Genomic DNA, 17,213 nt, shown 5'->3' with positions numbered 1-17,213 from the left:
AAAGGTATGTGCTTCTTTATTTATTTGTGTTTCAAATTATAAAACATAAGCAGTTAAAAGTTCGATTTACGATTTTAAGGAAAAGTTGGCAATTATTTCTGATTTAATGATAATTAAAAAAAACAATCTTGCCTTTTTTACTATGAAAATAAAATATATAATTAAAAATATTAAGTATTAAAAAAAAACATTTTGATGGGTGTAAATTTAATTTTCAAACGACCGATTTACATTGTAACACAAATTTGTCGTGTATACATTTTAAATTCCAACACAAAAACTCCTTCTTTACATTGTATTTACTTAGGAAGGATAAATTTTTTTTTTTAATAATTAGCATTAACTCTCAAAAACTTGTCAAACTTGCCTCTTAAATCGTGAAACTTGAATTTTTTAACGGCGTATTTTATACGTGCTAGATATTTGCTATAACTAAATAATAAAGAAATTCAATTTGGTCAAGTATTTTGGCCTAAAATCCGAATTTAAGTTTTGTATGACGAAAGTCGCGCAGCCGTTCCTCTTAACAATACCATCGAGATTTAAAAAAAAATTGTTATCTTTATTTTTATATCGTTATTGATCTATTTTCTGTAGCTATTTAATCGATAGCTCTGTCACCTGACGCTTAGTTTATTGCTGAAATTGAAAAGTGAGGTATGAGAGTATTCAGAGCTGCGGAAAAGTGACATTGTGAGCAAACCGAATTACAGGTTAGTGACAACATATTTTTAACATTTACATGCTTTTTAAAAGTGAAACTGAAAAAGCCTCTTACTGCTCCCAACCGTCTGGAGCCAGTGAATCTATGGCATCCCCAATTGCGGTATGTTGTGTGGCTGAAGGCAGTAGGGAGTGGAAGGAGGTGCGAAGTGGAAGGTGGAGAAGTACTCGGCTATTCAGACGTGGTCACCAAACACGGCCAAAGCCATTTCAAGCAACGTTTAAATTCTGAATTGTGGTCTTATACCAGGGCGATACTGATAGTATCTTCCACTTTGGAATGTGCCACGCCATACTGTATATTATTTTAAAAGAGTAATTTATCAAATAACACAAATAAATCAAATAAAATTTTGTTAGACTTAGACAGAGGCAGTCAAAAATCTGTAGTGTACCTGGCGTTGCTAGGGATCATAGATCGTTTGGGGAAAAGTTTTGCGGTTTGTGATTTCCAGCGAACTGGATGTAATTGTTAAATAGATTTTTACTGTTTATTAACGTATCGATGTAAGTTTAATTAAAGAAGTAAATATGCTTATTAATTACCTACATAAAAGAGCAGGCGTGATCGCCGAGATAGACTGTGGTAAAGGGCTTTTAGGGGCACATAATAAACTATCTACCTGTAGAATATCGTATGTAGAAAACTAAAATAATACCGACACAAATATCTCAATGCCGTTTTTTTATTACATTAACTCCACAAAGGAGGCCCAGAAGAAATATGTTCCCTCAGGACTTATGTCATCTTTAGGGATGCTGTGTGGTGAATAATTTTATGAAAATTAAGTTCCGGGAATAATAAGGGTATGAGGGATGGTAGAAATCCGGGTATCAGTGTATGCAGGAGTGACGGACGCATCTATCTACGAGCTTCTTCCTATCTGGCCCGCCAAGCAGTAGGAGGGCGGTTTCATCCGCCGCCCAGACCTACATTATGATCCTGGGCACCCCTGCTAAGTCACCAAACATATCAAACAACTTGGGGTGACCTATGGCAGAGATGTTGGTTCCCCAATATGGTTTACGGGGCAGCGGTTCCCAAACCCGTCTCCCAAATTAGACTTTTTCATTATCTTGCTAATCGTTTATCAATAAATTGCGAGACCAATCATTTAATAAAAAGATAAGTTTTATCTGATTTACCAAATATTCTCGAAGTCTGATCTATTGAATAACTTTTATGTACCTACGTGATAGATAAATCATGTCATTCTTCATAATTTATTGCTGTCAAGATTATTCGCCGACGCATGTTGACATGCCGGTTGTGGTCCGATTACAGACGTTAATGATAGAACGTCCAAACCCTTGTCCTGCCGGAAGGAGCTTCCGGAAGGACAATTCGACGAGTGTGCGTCCTGCCAGCAGTACGCAATTTTTTGCGGTTTTTGTATGAATATAAGAGGCTGTCCTTCTAGCAGTACTCGACTTTTATGCATGTTAAAAATAGGCAGAGGTGACAAACTTTCTGTATTTTATTTAATAAAATTAGATATGGGCGCTTATTAACATAACAGGGTAGAAAATAAACAAGAAAATGAAAAAAAAAACGAAAGTGAAAATTGTATTTATTTTGAGAAAATTAAAAAAAGGTATAATAAAATAAGACATGGGCGCTTATTAATATAACAGGGTAGAAAATAAACAAGAAAATGAAGAAAAAAAAACGTAAGTGAAAATTGTATTTACTTTGAGAAAATTAAAAAAAGGATTATGCTGGAATTCCATTCGCGATATGGTAGGTGAAGCAGTTTCTTCCTGTCTGTGGAGAGCATAAAACACATCGCGGACCACATGTCTTGCAAAAAAAGCTCGCCTTCTGCTGTTTTTTGTTGACTCTGGAGCAAACTATACATTTGCGTTGAACTCTCTTTCTGTCATCTGATTTTGACAGGGCCTCAAGAATGTGTTCTCCGCTGTGAGCGATGTTCTCGTGTGGTGGCGGCTCATTCTCTTGTAGGTTATCATCGTCATTAATAGTTAGAGCTAATACCAGGTTGGTAGTAAACCACCTGTGAGACACCTGATCATGTTCGGAGCGAAAGAAATTATTAAAAACCAAATACGCATTCGTTTCTATAATGCCCAGAACTGAGGCATATATTCTATGTTCCCATTTTTGTGTGCCCCAAGCTTTCTCCAATGCCAATCCATCCTGCCTAATGTGATTGTGAATATCGATAGCCGCAGCCCCGTCAAAATATTGCTGGACTAATTTAGGCCGATCGACTTCTCGGTAAAATAAATTTCCTTCATCGTCCCACCTTCTTTTGCGTGATGGCAGGCCAGGCAGTGTCGTTTCGCAAGTGGCTACAAATGTATGAATCTTTTTGTCTCTCCAGGCACAGGCAGTGAGCTGCACAGAGTCTTTTTCTGCTGTACTCACAACAGATGCCCCCTTATGCGTAGGACACTGAGCTGCCATCTCAGACACAGGATAGAAACTATGTGCTGTCTTTACCAGTCCAATAAAATACAATCCAACTTTGAATAACTCCACAGCTGTTTTGACTGAAGCAAACCAAGAGTCACCAACTATAACTCTGCCAGAACCATACCATGGCTCTGTCAATCTCAAAGTAGTTGCAGTTCCTGCGCCAAATTCTCTTTGCCATTTCTTCGTACTCATTGCTTCTTTGCCCTCATTAATTTCCATTCTGATCATAATGTTTGTGTCACTATCACACGCTGTTTTTACTTCACAACCGACTCCTTTTGGTTTTCTTTTAATCTTCATAACTGCTGGCATTCCGTTTTTGAAGTACGCACCCCTTCCATACCAGGCGAACATGGATTCATCTACAGTTATTTTTGACCCAGGATGGATGGTATCTTTTAGTTTATCATTCACCATCGTTACTAATGTTCTAGTGTTACGCCATTTATCAGAAAAATCAAGGTCTGAGGATTGTGTGAAGCGCAATGCCATGAGAATGATCTCAAATCTTTGGCGGCTCATACCAAATCTTTGTCCAAAATTTGCAGGGGGATATATTCCATCAGAGGTGGTATTCCAATAGGATCGTCGATCTGGAAGTTCTTGAAGAGTCATAGCATATAATATGCCAAAAACAGTTAATAATTCCTTCTCGTTCAACAGTTTTTGTCTTGCTGGAAACGAATAGTTGGTGCAATGGACTATGTAACTAAGCTTCTCTCTCGGAAATATCATGAAAAATGCATCCTTGATACTTCGTGCGGGCCCCAATGGTACTAGCAAGGTAGCTTTGAAATAGCCTTGTTGTCGTTGATCGACACGTATTGCTTCATGAAAAGTCCAGGTAACACCCTTTGCAACTGTTGTATTTCGAGCAGAATTTACGTTGCTTGTACTTGAATTCGGATGTACTGAAATACTTGTCTCGTCATCTTCGCTCGAAGAAGAAGAACCCGATTCAGACGATGCTGAAAAAAAATCCATTATTAGTGATCAACAGACGCAAAGGGGTGTAGGTACTCAATATATTTAAACTTAAAATTATTTTCCAAATAAATATAAGCAATAATTATTAGCCAGAAACACCCATACAAATTGAAAAAATCTTCCGAGAAGAAATAATAACCGCCGACGCGTCGCGACGGTACTCACACCCTCCTGATTTCCGGTCAGGTGATCGATCCATTGAGCTACGCCGGCCTATCTCCTGTCCCGTCAAATTATTCAATATGTATTAGAAATATTTCGTTCAACAACTATTGCTTATTTTATTATTTCACCTAAGAACAACATACTTTATTATAGTAGGGAAGGCAATTTTACTTGCTAAATTCCCCACTAGATAGCGTCGCGACAAATTATGTCTACATTTTATTGGTGAATACTTAGAATTGTCAAATATTATTATTTTTCGTCGTCGGCAGTTATTATATCTTCTCGGAAGATTTTTTCAATTTGTATGGGTGTTTCTGGCTAATAATTATTGCTTATAATAATTTGTAATCCTTTGTGATATGCATAAAAACCTTGTCTTATAAACATTAATAAAGTTTATCAGTTAAAAAATAATAAAAATATTTTTAATACACACACACCCAGGCACAGACACACAGGCAAGCACGCGCCCACACACACAGACACGCAAATACATACGCATACATACCCATACAAGTCAAACTTAGCAAAGTTAATTTATGTTGTGCCTGTCAAAAAAAAATTGTCAATCACGTAAATAATGGAAACGAACAAGCAACCTCCAAGTACTATTTTTTCTATGGGAATATACTAGGCTTACTATAAACGTAAGCCTATGAATAAAATAAGAAAGTTTGTACTTACAATGTTCTTCATTTGTATTTGCTTCCACTAAATTGTCATTTTCGGTTTCAGCAATTAGAACTCCAACGGGCACGGTTGATATTTTTTTGTCAATTTCCCAATATACCCTTGCATAATTGTTTTCTAACTTTTTTACAGTGCCCCAACAATAACTAATGTCGTAATTATCACCAAAATGTTTGCGACTCCATGTGTTTAGGCCATCATTTTCGTCGAAATACGTGGCTTTGACGCGAACGCGGACCCCACGTCTTATACTCGCCGCCATTTTGGCCAGACTGATCGCAGAAATACGATTCAAAAACTCGCTGAATCAGAAAGAGACGCACTATGCAATGCAGTTAACGGCATCCTGCTAGCAGGCCTACAAAGCCGCATATAAACAAAAAACTTACGTCCTACCGGTAGTACGTAAAGTCCTGCTGGCAGGACGCTGGACGTTCTATCATTAAGGCTAAACGTTACGTACGTTATAACTTACGCGTTTATAGATGGCTTTAATTTAATTATTTTATTAAATACACTTTTTTCAAGTAATGCTTTTAAAAAATCAAAATGAATTATTTGTTGCTCCCGTACCTACACATGCAATACGAATATGAATAAATAGTTTGGTCGGTATAAAAACTCAATTCTCTCAAAAAGGCATACAAATACAATATTGTATCTAATTTCAAACACTAGTACACGTGCACAGTGGCGGATCCAGGGGGGGGGTCACGGTGGTCATGACCCCCCCCCTGGGCCCCAGCCCAGGGGGGGTCATGACTACCTAGGTCCTGGGCCCATCCAGGACCTAGGTGGACCACTAATTAAAATTGTTAAACATAATGTTTTTATATATTTTTTGTCACAATATAAATTTTATTTAAGTACTTTCAATATTTAATTAATTTAATATAATACTTTGTTTGACGGCAAACGCATTATTCGGGAACGAACGCATCGAAAATTCGAATGTTACCGCGTCACCGCGCACCGCCACCGGCGCGCGCTTCGGCCGCCACCTTTCATATTATTATGACACATTTCGTTGAGATGTATTCTAATGTAAGAAAATTTTTATGTATTATGGCTACACTACCTGTTAGTGTAGCGACAGCGGAAAGATCTTTCTCTACGTTACGAAGAATCAAATCGTGGCTAAGAGCTTCAATGGTTGAAGAACGCCTAACCGGACTGGCACTTCTCCACGTTCATAAAAACTTACCAATTGAAGTAGATGAGGTGATAACGCGTTTCGGGAGAAGAAGTAAACGAAAAATTGATTTTGTTAATTAAGATGAAGCTATACGTTTTTTTTTATTTTATTTTTATTTTTTTATTTAGTAACTATATTACATTTTTTTAAACATTTTTATAAGAATTATATATATTTATATGATTAATTGATATAGATTTTTATAGTCCTCCTCACTAGGAGATCCTGTGCTGAGGGGGACTAGGTTTTGAATAATTTTTCAGCGACTTCTATGGTTCGACTTCATGTTTTGGGTAAGGTTTTCCAGAAACTTCTACGACGATGTTTTTAATAGGCTAGTGAGTTCTTTTTCCGGTAGTTCCTTAAGCCAAGATTTAATGTCCTTAATGTAGTGATTTTTGGTTTTAATTTGTTTGATACTAAGTGGGAGTTTGTTATATACCTTTATTGCTAAAAAATTAGAACTTTTTTGTCCAAAAGTAGAGTTACACTTTGGTATATTTTGTATCTCTGTTTCTTTGGCTCTGGTTTTATAAGTATGTGAGGTGTTTACTTCTGAATTATTTTTGAGGTGGTGTACCTGAATGTTTTTGGCATAGATTTTCTGTATACTTGGAACGTCAAAATGCTTAAAAATTTCTGTTGTTGACGTCCTTATGGGGACCTTTAGTATGATGTATGTAAATTTGATAAAAATACATATACCTAGTTTTTTAAAAGTATGTATTAGTTACATTTTGTTAATATATATATATATGTACATATTATATTTCACTTAATCAAGTTTCTTTTTATTAATATATGTAGCTGGGAGCAGTTCCTTGATAATGTCTAATACTGATATTTGTTTGCCGGGTTTGAACCCGCGATCTCCGGATCGCTAGCTGGCAGCCTTTCCCCTCTACCATGGAGGCCGTCGAAATTTTACTTTTTGTTTTAAAATAATATATATTGTATTCGTTTTAATTATGCTCTTTTTGGAATAAATTCAGCATAGTTAGATGCAAGTTATTTATTTTCACCGTTTTTTTTTAAGTCTATGTATCCATAAATTGATGTATCTAATGTAGAATATTTTCATTTGAGAAATTTTAGGTTGATAATGCTTAAATTCAGTATTGGTAGATCAGAGTTAATATTTTATAAAAATAATTTTTAAATATATGTAGCTGTGAGCTGTTCCTTGAAAATGTCTAATACTGAGATTTGTTTGCCGGGGTTCGAACCCGCGATATCTATTGTATTTGTTTTAATTATGCTCTTTTAGGATAAATTCAGAATAGCTAGATGCAAGTTATTTATTTTAACCTTTTTTTAAAGTGTATGTATCCATAAATTGATGCATCTATTGTAGAATATATTTAAACCTAGCTGTGAGTTGTTCCATCATCATTTCTCATATTGAGATTGGTTTGTTGATTTGTTTCCAAAAAAATTATTTGTAAATAAATTTTACAAAAATTTTAGATGTGGAAATTTGATAAAGTGTATGTAAATTTGATAAAAGTACATATACCTAGTTTTGTAAAAGAACGTATTAGTTACATTTTGTTAATATATATACATATTATATTTAACTTAATCAAGTTTCTTTTTATTAATATTTATATGTACCTATTAATAATTCACTTTCAGAATATTTTTGTTTGGATTGTAAATAAATAAAATCAATTCAAATTTTATAAATATTTACTTTTATTAGCGTTCCCCATAGTTTGAGGATTGTCGATAATATTGACTACGCTGCCGGCTCGGCCGCTGCTGGGAAAATAGAATGGACGGTATTCATCCACCAAGTAATAAGGTATTAACAAGCGTATGGAAGCATCGGCGAACGGAGATCTCGCTGGGCGCTTCTTACGTATTGCAAGCACCGCGTCATGGCAACAATATTTATTTCAAATTACTTGCCTCTTGCAAATCAGGCCAAAATATGACGGTGCAAGGCGCTCGGTTTTAAAATTTATAAAGCACAAGAATCGAAATATTTCCAGCGTTTATATTCCTCTTAAATATGGAAGTACAGTACTTACATTTATTAATAACATTTGCTGCACACGATTGGTCCTAAAGGAGTTCAAATTTTTAATTCATTCGGCCTCACTATTGAGAAGAGCACGCTGGAAGGCATTATTTTACTCTTCGATAGACTGGATAGACACTTCATACCTACAGTGAATATTACAGTGGAACGATTCAAATTCTTTACCAGGAAGCAAAGAAATAACGGTCAACAAGCTGTTATTATTTGTCTATTTTGTCGTGACAAGCAAAGTGTTACAATAATAATGTCGAGTCAAATTCTGCAAATGCAGAATGCTACGGATATGGTTGGCGAGTGGAAACGTTTTAAGCAATCATTTCTTTTATATATGATGGCGAATAACTACCACGAGGAAAAGGAAATTCAAAAAGTTGCAAGATTCCTACACACAATACTATGTTGAAGACACACCTGACACCATGTTATATTGTGGTGAAATAAGAACACGATTAATAATTGTAATCTGTACTGTATTGGTTGACAATTGACATTACACGAGCCTACGCCGCCCGGGCTTGCGGAGCAAAAGACAATCTTAATGATATACCTAGTGTTACCATATCCAACAATACCTACTTTTTTCTTGTATATATTATTATCAAAATTAAATTATAACTTCTTGTAACTGTAACTGACCGGACCTAAGTCCTCCATCACAACACAAGCAAGCATTTTCGGCTTTCTGTGGTGGTGGTAGGAGTTATTGTTGGGTTATTCGTAACCCGGGAATGTTTGTCTTTCTTTAAAAAAAAAAAAAAACTTGACCACGACTACGTGACCCCCCCCTGGCGCCAAAGCTGGATCCGCCCTTGCACGTGCATGTGGTTTGCAAGCTGCCACGAGTTTTGTCAGTTGAACAAGATATATATAGTTAGCATTTTTGGTGTGTAAGAATATTATAAAATACCGCTTATACCTTTTATGATAATATTTTAACACATATGTATTTACGAGCAGGATGCCAAAGAATAAATGCTTCTAGTGGCTTCCAGGAAGTAGTTTGATGATGCTTACAATAGAGAAAATATTTCCATATTCAAACTAAAGAAATATTAGAGTGATTTATGCTGTCCTGATAAAGTGGGAAATATATTTGAAGATCATTACAATAACCACATAAAGCTCAAAGATTCAGCTAATTAAAAAAAAACGAGTTGGCCAAAGCTCAACAATTACTGCTTGTTACATTTTTTCACCTGAAAACAACCAACTTTATTATATCAAGTTCTAATATTTCACCTAAAAATGTAGACAATTTGCCTCGACGCCATCTAGTGAGAGAGTTAGCACTTACAATGCCTTTCTCATATAAAATAAAGTTGGTTGTTTTCAGGTGAAAAAATGTAACGAGCAGTAATTGTTGAATGAAACACTAGTACCTATATATTGAATTATTTCGCGGATAAGAGATAAGCCGCCATAGCTCAGTGGTCAGAGCTGCCGACCGGAAATCGAAGGGACACGGGTTCGAGTCCCGTTGGCGTCATGTATCTTTTATCAGGAAATTTTTCAATGTGGATGAGTGTTTCAGGCGAATAATTATTGCTTGTAAAATAATTGTTACCCTTTTGCTATGCATAAAAAATCTTGTGTTAAACATTAGTTTACCAAAAAAATAATAATTATCTAAAAATGTGTCTTCCTCGTCTAAAGCTTCACGACTATCTTGTGAAGCAATAGTTTTTTTTTTAAATTATTTTCTTAGAATCCTACTTAGTAGTTGTTAAAAAAATTACTGCATCTAGTCCAGTTAAGCTTAAATAAGTGAATTACATATGTGTGAAGAACAAAATGTGTATAAATTGGTAAAATAACTTTATCTACGTATTATTTTTTTATTTGTCGGGTAAATAGAACTTAAACACTGGGGTGAAAAAAAAGTTTCATGTACGCGGAAGTAGCAAATCTGGTAATCTGGTGTGATTCTAAATATATTTTGTTCGGTTAAAACCGCGTAAGTGTTATATCTTGTATAATTGTATAGCTACAAGATTAATAACTAAAAATCGAGTCATACGCGGGACCGTAATGAGTAACACGTAGTTAATTTTCTGTTTTTTTTTTAAATTTACTTGAGCACTTTCGCAGTGTTTAAGTAAAGTGAACAAATTGTTGGTTACGCGGATTTTCAGTATCTTCGACGATAAACCATACAAATAAGTCTCTTTTGACTTTGCTTCTAGATATCCAAAATTTAAAAATAATCAACGTAATTATTATTTTAATGGTTGCCCTTTTGTGTATCACAATTTTTCTATGTCATGGATCAAAATCTTGTTGTTTTTGCCTCGATTAATTGGTTTTCGTACTAATTTATTTGAATAATTATTTCAATTATTTTTCACAGGCAACAAACAACATGCAGATTTTCGTGAAAACTTTGACTGGCAAGACGATAACCCTGGAGGTGGAGCCTTCTGATACGATTGATAACGTGAAGGCGAAAATTCAAGACAAAGAAGGAATCCCTCCAGATCAGCAGAGGCTGATTTTCGCTGGCAAGCAGTTGGAAGACGGCCGAACCCTCTCTGATTACAATATCCAAAAGGAATCGACCCTCCACTTGGTCCTTCGTCTGCGTGGTGGAATGCAAATCTTCGTCAAGACCCTAACTGGCAAAACCATCACCCTGGAAGTCGAGCCTTCAGATACCATTGACAATGTCAAGGCTAAGATCCAGGACAAGGAAGGAATTCCTCCGGATCAGCAAAGGTTGATCTTCGCCGGCAAGCAACTTGAAGATGGACGTACCCTGTCCGACTACAATATCCAGAAGGAATCCACCCTTCACTTGGTCCTCCGTCTACGTGGTGGTATGCAGATCTACGTCAAGTCCCTAAGCTGGGAAACCATGACCCTTGAGGTCCAGCCTTCAGACACCATTGAGAATGTGAAGGCCAAGATCCATAGCAAGAAAAGTGTCCCCCCACAAGAGCAGAGGTTGAAGTTTGCTGGAAAGCATTTACTTGTGAATGGACGTACTCTCTCCGACTGTAATATCAAAACGGAATCCACTCTTCACTTGGACCTTCTTCGGCGTGGTTGATGATCATAATTGCATCCAACGCCAACGACGTTATCTTTGGCGATTTTCAACTATTGAAAATAACTGATGGAAATAACTCTGACGCTGAAGCGACGATGATGATTATTTCTTATGATTTATTATGTTATAATATTAAATTATAGTACTATATATCTAAATACATTATTGTTATTATTATCGCATTAACATTGTAAAAATAACAGGTACAAGTATTTTGACGCTTTGATTTCTTTCGCCGTTGTTCACAAGAATATAATGTTTCAGTGATTACAATCCTTTACTACAAAATGGCAGGTCACATATTTATATCCCAGCGCAAATAAAATTCTATTTGTGTTAATTCACAATTTATTCATTTAAAATAATATGTATATAGTACGATTAAAAATGATAAATATATCCAGAGATGAAATTTCAACGTCTTAAGGTAATTTTCCGGTAAAAAAGTTTAATTATGGAAGAACTTCTATGGAAGAATATTTTTGGATAGGAAAAAAATTAATGGAATTTTGAAAAAAAAGTTTTGTATCTTTTTTACTTCTACTATCATGTAGAATTACCTCCCGAAGTTTGTGCACGTTACCCCACAACACTCTGTATATATAGCATATTTGCGGCGATTTCCAGAATGGTAGGTACTTTCAGAGTCACCCCGGCGAAATACCACAATTCACAACGGAAAAGTTGCTTGAAATGGCTTTAGCCGTATTTGGTGACCAGATCTGAAGAGCCAGGTACTTCCCAACCTTCATAATCTCCTTTCACTCTCAACGGTCCTGACTAGGGATGCCTTATTCTCCAGACGGTTGGGTGTCGAAGGAAAGATGTTCTGGGTTCAATTCCTAGATGTGATCAAATCTTATTCTGATTTTTATGTTTTAAATTTTTCGTTTGAGAGTTGTTAGGGATAAACCCGACGCTCGTGATATTCTACTTGTTCATAGATTACGTCAATTAATGTATTCGCTTTTTGCAAGGTATTGGCTTTACAACATTAAGACAAATTATTTGTTTGCGCCCGTACGTAAGCAATAGGAAAACAAACTTAATTCTTTCGGGAAAGGCATACAAATACAATATTCTACCAATGATTCAATCCAATATTGTATTTGTATACCTTTCGGGATAGAATTGATTGTTTTTCCAGATAAAACTATTATTATATTTATATTGCGTATGTAAGGGCGAAAAAAATTATTTATCTTAACGTTGCTAAGCCTTGCAAACATCATATTTTAATTAAAAAAATTAACTAACGCCATCTATGAATACATAGAATATAACGAGCGTCGCTATGTTTTAATTTGAGATTTTACTAATTGAATTATTTCACTATAAAATAGTATTGGATATTTTCACTTCTTTTATGCTTTTATTCCATCTAGGAATTGATATTTTGTTTATTTTATTATTTCGAATTTGAAAAAATAAGATAAACAAAATTCTTTATCTATTACATTGCACTATCCTTTTTACAATTAACTCTAAACAGTAGGCCCATACGCAAATAATTTCCTTTTGGGCCCATATCACCTTTGGGGATGCTGCGTGGAGGGTTATTTTAAGGAGAGGAAGGAGTTAAAATTGGTCCTGAAGAGGCCCACGTTGTAGTAGGGAGGAAACACTGAGGCCTTCAATTAGTTCCACACAAATGTCAATGTGCGCGCGTTTGGCGTGTTTCCCGACTATGCACTGGTGCCGAAGAGATTAGTGACGCTAGTTCCTCGTAGCCTCTTCCATTGTTATACCGGTAGAACAAGGACACTATTACTACCTGACGCTTATGCTCTTAAGATTGCAATCCTTTTGTGAAGATGGGCTGTCAAGGGATTTTTCAAGTATTTTGGGGTTCCAGACCAGAGGTGGCTGCCAAATGTAACAGTGGGACTTTTTTTAAGTATCTGTGAGCCCTTTACAGTACGCTCACTTTCCGAGTGGTTATATTCGCTTCGATGGAGCCCTGCATACGCATACCTTCTGCAATAAATTATAAATATTCATGTAATAAAAAAGTGAAAATTTGACTTTTCATGACGCGACGTTGATTGTAATGATGATTAATATTTTGTAAAAGGTGCGATGAAATTTGTTCAATTGTATTAACCACGTTTTAGCGGTCACTTGTTCCTCGTTCACGGGCCAGCTCTGTAGATCGATTGTAATTTATTTTAGCCAGATTACAAAGTTCTAAAGATTTGGTTTATAACCTAGACAGTGTCCAAGATAAACAAAAACGATTTTTATTTATATTGAACTTTTTCTAAAAGTCTTAATAAATATACGTATTATTTGAACATTCATTAATCATTTATGATTGTAAGCGTTTCATAATAATTAATTTTTAAAATGCACAAAACAAAATATTAATTTGTGTTACAATACCACGGATAATTAACTCACTTCATTAAAAATAATAAAAATAATTGGATAGTTTGTAGAAATCGCGTCAAGGGCGCTGTACAATTATTTACGAGTTCCTAGGCTCTATCTAATTTTATTATTTACCAACAGATACAGAAAAAAAACATACTAACCTGGCGGTAAAGGTCACTTAAAAAAACACACAATTTTATTAACAACTTTACTACCTTACACACAGAGGGCATTATGGTAAAATACTGAAAAGAGATTTTACATCAGCTATTTCACACTCCATTACCATTGATATTACATTTATTAGAAGACCAACCGTACCGTCTGTGCAGATGGAAAAACAGGTAATAAGATTCATTAACGACAGGTAATTTATGTGTTCTAAAGGGGTGTTAAGTTTAAAATTTACGAAGCGTAGAAATTTTCTTTAAATTCTTTCACATTATGAATATTTACATTGTAGAAGAGCGACCAAACTACGGAGTTATTCTCTATCAGGCTTCTAACGGGGGATATGAACAATAATTTTATGATTTGTAAAGATTCAAAGTTTTTAATTGTTTTTTATATAAATCCTAATGTTTAAATACCCTTAAAACCACAAATTGTTGAATGTGGACCGTAAAGTCTAGTTTCTCATCCATCATTACGCCAAATCTCGAATTTCCTTTACTCTTTCTAAATTTGTTTCATTTATTGAATAGCCAAAAAATTGTGAAGTTTTTTCTGGAAAGGATCAAAAATTTTTTTTTTTCAATATAAATTGTTTTGTGAACACCTGTTATTTTTAGCATGCTGTCTATATTAGATTAAAGAACTTGACAGTCGCTTAAGAAGGTTATTTCTTCATATAATTTAATATCGTCCACGAATAGCAGTAAAGTGACATTTTTAAAGCATTTGACTATGTAGTTTATAAAAACAATAACTAAAATTGGACCAAAAATGGTTTAGATAAAAAAGATTTTATTTTAACAAATAAAGTTCTACCAGATATGAAGCTACATAACCAGCTTAACGTGTTTGCTCTGATTCCTATAGCATGAAGTTTTTGGATCAGTACTTTGTGAGACACTTTATCGAAAGCTTTCAAGAAATCAGTGTATATACAGTCAACTTAGTTTTAAAGTAGTAAATTTGTTGTAGTTGATCTGCATCTAATGAAGCCATGTTGTTTGTCATTTATTACCTTTGTTAGTGTGGGATATATTTCTTCCAGAACTAAAGATTCAAAGATTTTGGGTAATTCAGATTATATGCATATATACAGTCAATAGTTTGAAATGTGAGTCTCGTCACCTTTTTTAAATATTGGAATAATATAGCTGGATTTCCAGTAGACGGGAAAATATCCAGAAGATCGTAGGTGGTTAAATAAAATGTTTAGTGGTTTAGACAATACGAAGGAGCACTGTTTTAGGAAAATTGGCGGGATGGTGACCGGGCCTGCAGACTTGTTAATGTCTAAGGAACTTTGTTTTTTTTGCAAGATTCTTCGGTGATGTAGCAGTCTGTTAAATGTATGTTTTTTTTTAATGTGTATGAATGAATATTTTCTTCTAGTGTGTCATCATCATAAACATTTTTAAAAAAATCAGAAAAGAGATTTTGTATTGTTGGCGTATTTGTCGTCCATATGCGTTTCGGGAGGAGAGTCTGTGCTGTTTATTTTATTTATTTTTTATAATATTGATTACATTTTACGCTTTTGACTGTCCAACTAGGAAGGATTCCCGTTTTTTGTCGTTGTTTATTGTTTTTATAAATTTCCAGAGATTTTTTGAGTTTAAAGCTGTGTTTTCGATAGAATTTATATATGTTTTATAACAGATTTTAGAGAGATCTTTGCATTTTTCTTACTTTCACTGAAATTTGTATGATCGATTTTCTTTGAATTTTTTGTGAAGTATTTTTTTTGTAGTGAGACTATTAGTTCTGATGAGAATTAAGTTGGATATGTGTGTTTTTAGGAGTAAATAGTGGTACACATGATTTTATGGTGGTAGAGAATACTGAATAATTTATGATCAGTTATTTATTTTCATTAAATTAAAATGACGCTAGTTTACAATTTTATTGAAGAAAATTTTGGATTTGAGGCCAAAATAAAGAAAAAAACTAGAATTAATCATTTTATTTAAAATTGTAGCACGAATTTGTGCACCTTTATTTTTGTTTTAAATTATAAAACATAGTCAATTCATAAATCGATAAACACGATTTAATAGGTAAATACTATAAAAACAATCTTGCCTCTTTTACTTTGCAAAGTAATGAAATATAAAATAAAAAAAATATATAAATTATTACCAAAACCATATCGATGGGTTTAAATTTAATTTTTAAACGACCGACTTATATACATTGGAACACAAATTGGCCGTATTTTCATTTTAAATTCCAACTCAAAAACTCATTTTTTTACCATGTTTTGTGTTTTAATTCATATATAATTGTATTTACATAGTATGTTAGGTTTTTTTATAATTATCATTAACTCCCGAAATTGGCCCTCTAAAATCGTTAAAATTGAATTCTTTAGAGGCCTATTTTTTCTAATTTAAGTAACTAAACATCACGCCGTTTCCCCGCAGGATATTAACTTCACACAGGAGGCCATGAAGAAATAATTTCCCTCTTTATGTTATATCTTGCATAATTGTTTAGCTACAAGGTTAATAACTAAATCGTGTTATACGCGAGACCGAAATGACTAACACGTAGAGTTAAAGAGTTAATTTTCCGGATTTAATTTTTTTTTTAACTTCAGCACTTACGCGGTGTTGCAATTGTTGGTTACTCAGATTTGCAGTATCATCGACGATAAACCATACAAATATGCCTCTTTTGACATCGCATCTAGATATCCTTAATTTGAACATAATCAACGTAATTATTGTTTTAACGGTCACCCTTTTATTTACCAAAATTTTTCTTGGTCATGTATCAAAATCTTGTTTTGATTTCCTAGATCAATTTGTACTGTTTGACTTCTTTCATTATTATTTTTTTCAAATATTTTTCACAGGCAACAAACAACATGCAGATTTTCGTGAAAACTTTCACTGGCAAGACGATAACCCTGGAGGTGGAGCCATCTGATACGATTGATAACGTGAAGGTGAAAATTCGAGACAAAGAAGGAATCCCTCTAAACCAGCAAATGCTGATTTTCGCTGGCAAGCAGTTGGAAGACGACCAAACCCTCTCCGATTACAATATCAAAAAGGAATCAACCCTTCACTTGCATCTTGGTATGAAGATCTACGTCCGGTCCATAGATGGGAGGATCATGAACCTGAATGTCGAGCCTTCAGACACTGTTGACAATGTCAAGGCTAAGATTCAGGACAAGGGAGGAATCCCTGCGGCTCAGCAAAGGTTGATTTTCAACGGCAAGCAACTTGAAGATGGACATACCCTGCCCGACTACAATATCCAGAATCAATCGACCCTTCAATTGGTCCTCCGTTTGCGTGGTGGCAATGATTTAATCGACGACGAGTCCTTGAGTAGGGAGACCATGATTAGTGAGGTCAAGCCTTAA

General features: G+C 34.7%; 1 protein-coding gene across 1 annotated transcript; it reads left to right on the top strand.

Annotated features, from left to right (window-relative positions):
* Positions 1 to 601: 601 nt before the first annotated feature.
* Positions 602 to 17,213, top strand: LOC149413630 (uncharacterized). The gene is made up of 3 exons (XM_089644521.1): positions 602 to 713; positions 10,595 to 11,289; positions 16,703 to 17,213. The coding sequence occupies exons 2-3, from the start codon at positions 10,607 to 10,609 to the stop codon at positions 17,211 to 17,213; spliced, it is 1,194 nt and encodes a 397-aa protein (XP_089500647.1). The 5' UTR covers positions 602 to 713; positions 10,595 to 10,606.

This window comes from Hesperophylax consimilis, chromosome 21 (genome assembly GCF_061612785.1).
Source record: "Hesperophylax consimilis isolate HC1 chromosome 21, BYU_Hcon_1.0, whole genome shotgun sequence".
Classification (NCBI taxonomy): domain Eukaryota; kingdom Metazoa; phylum Arthropoda; class Insecta; order Trichoptera; family Limnephilidae; genus Hesperophylax; species Hesperophylax consimilis.
The sequence above is the reverse complement of the archived record's forward strand: the minus strand, read 5'-3'. Positions and strand labels throughout refer to the sequence as shown.

Bases quoted from the DNA above. Each gene is read 5' to 3' on its own strand.
- LOC149413630 (XM_089644521.1), top strand. From the start codon at position 10,607: ATGCAGATTTTCGTGAAAACTTTGACTGGCAAGACGATAACCCTGGAG. The intron at 11,290-16,702 runs TTGATGATCATA...ACAGGCAACAAA, and splicing joins TTGGACCTTCTTCGGCGTGG to CAACATGCAGATTTTCGTGA.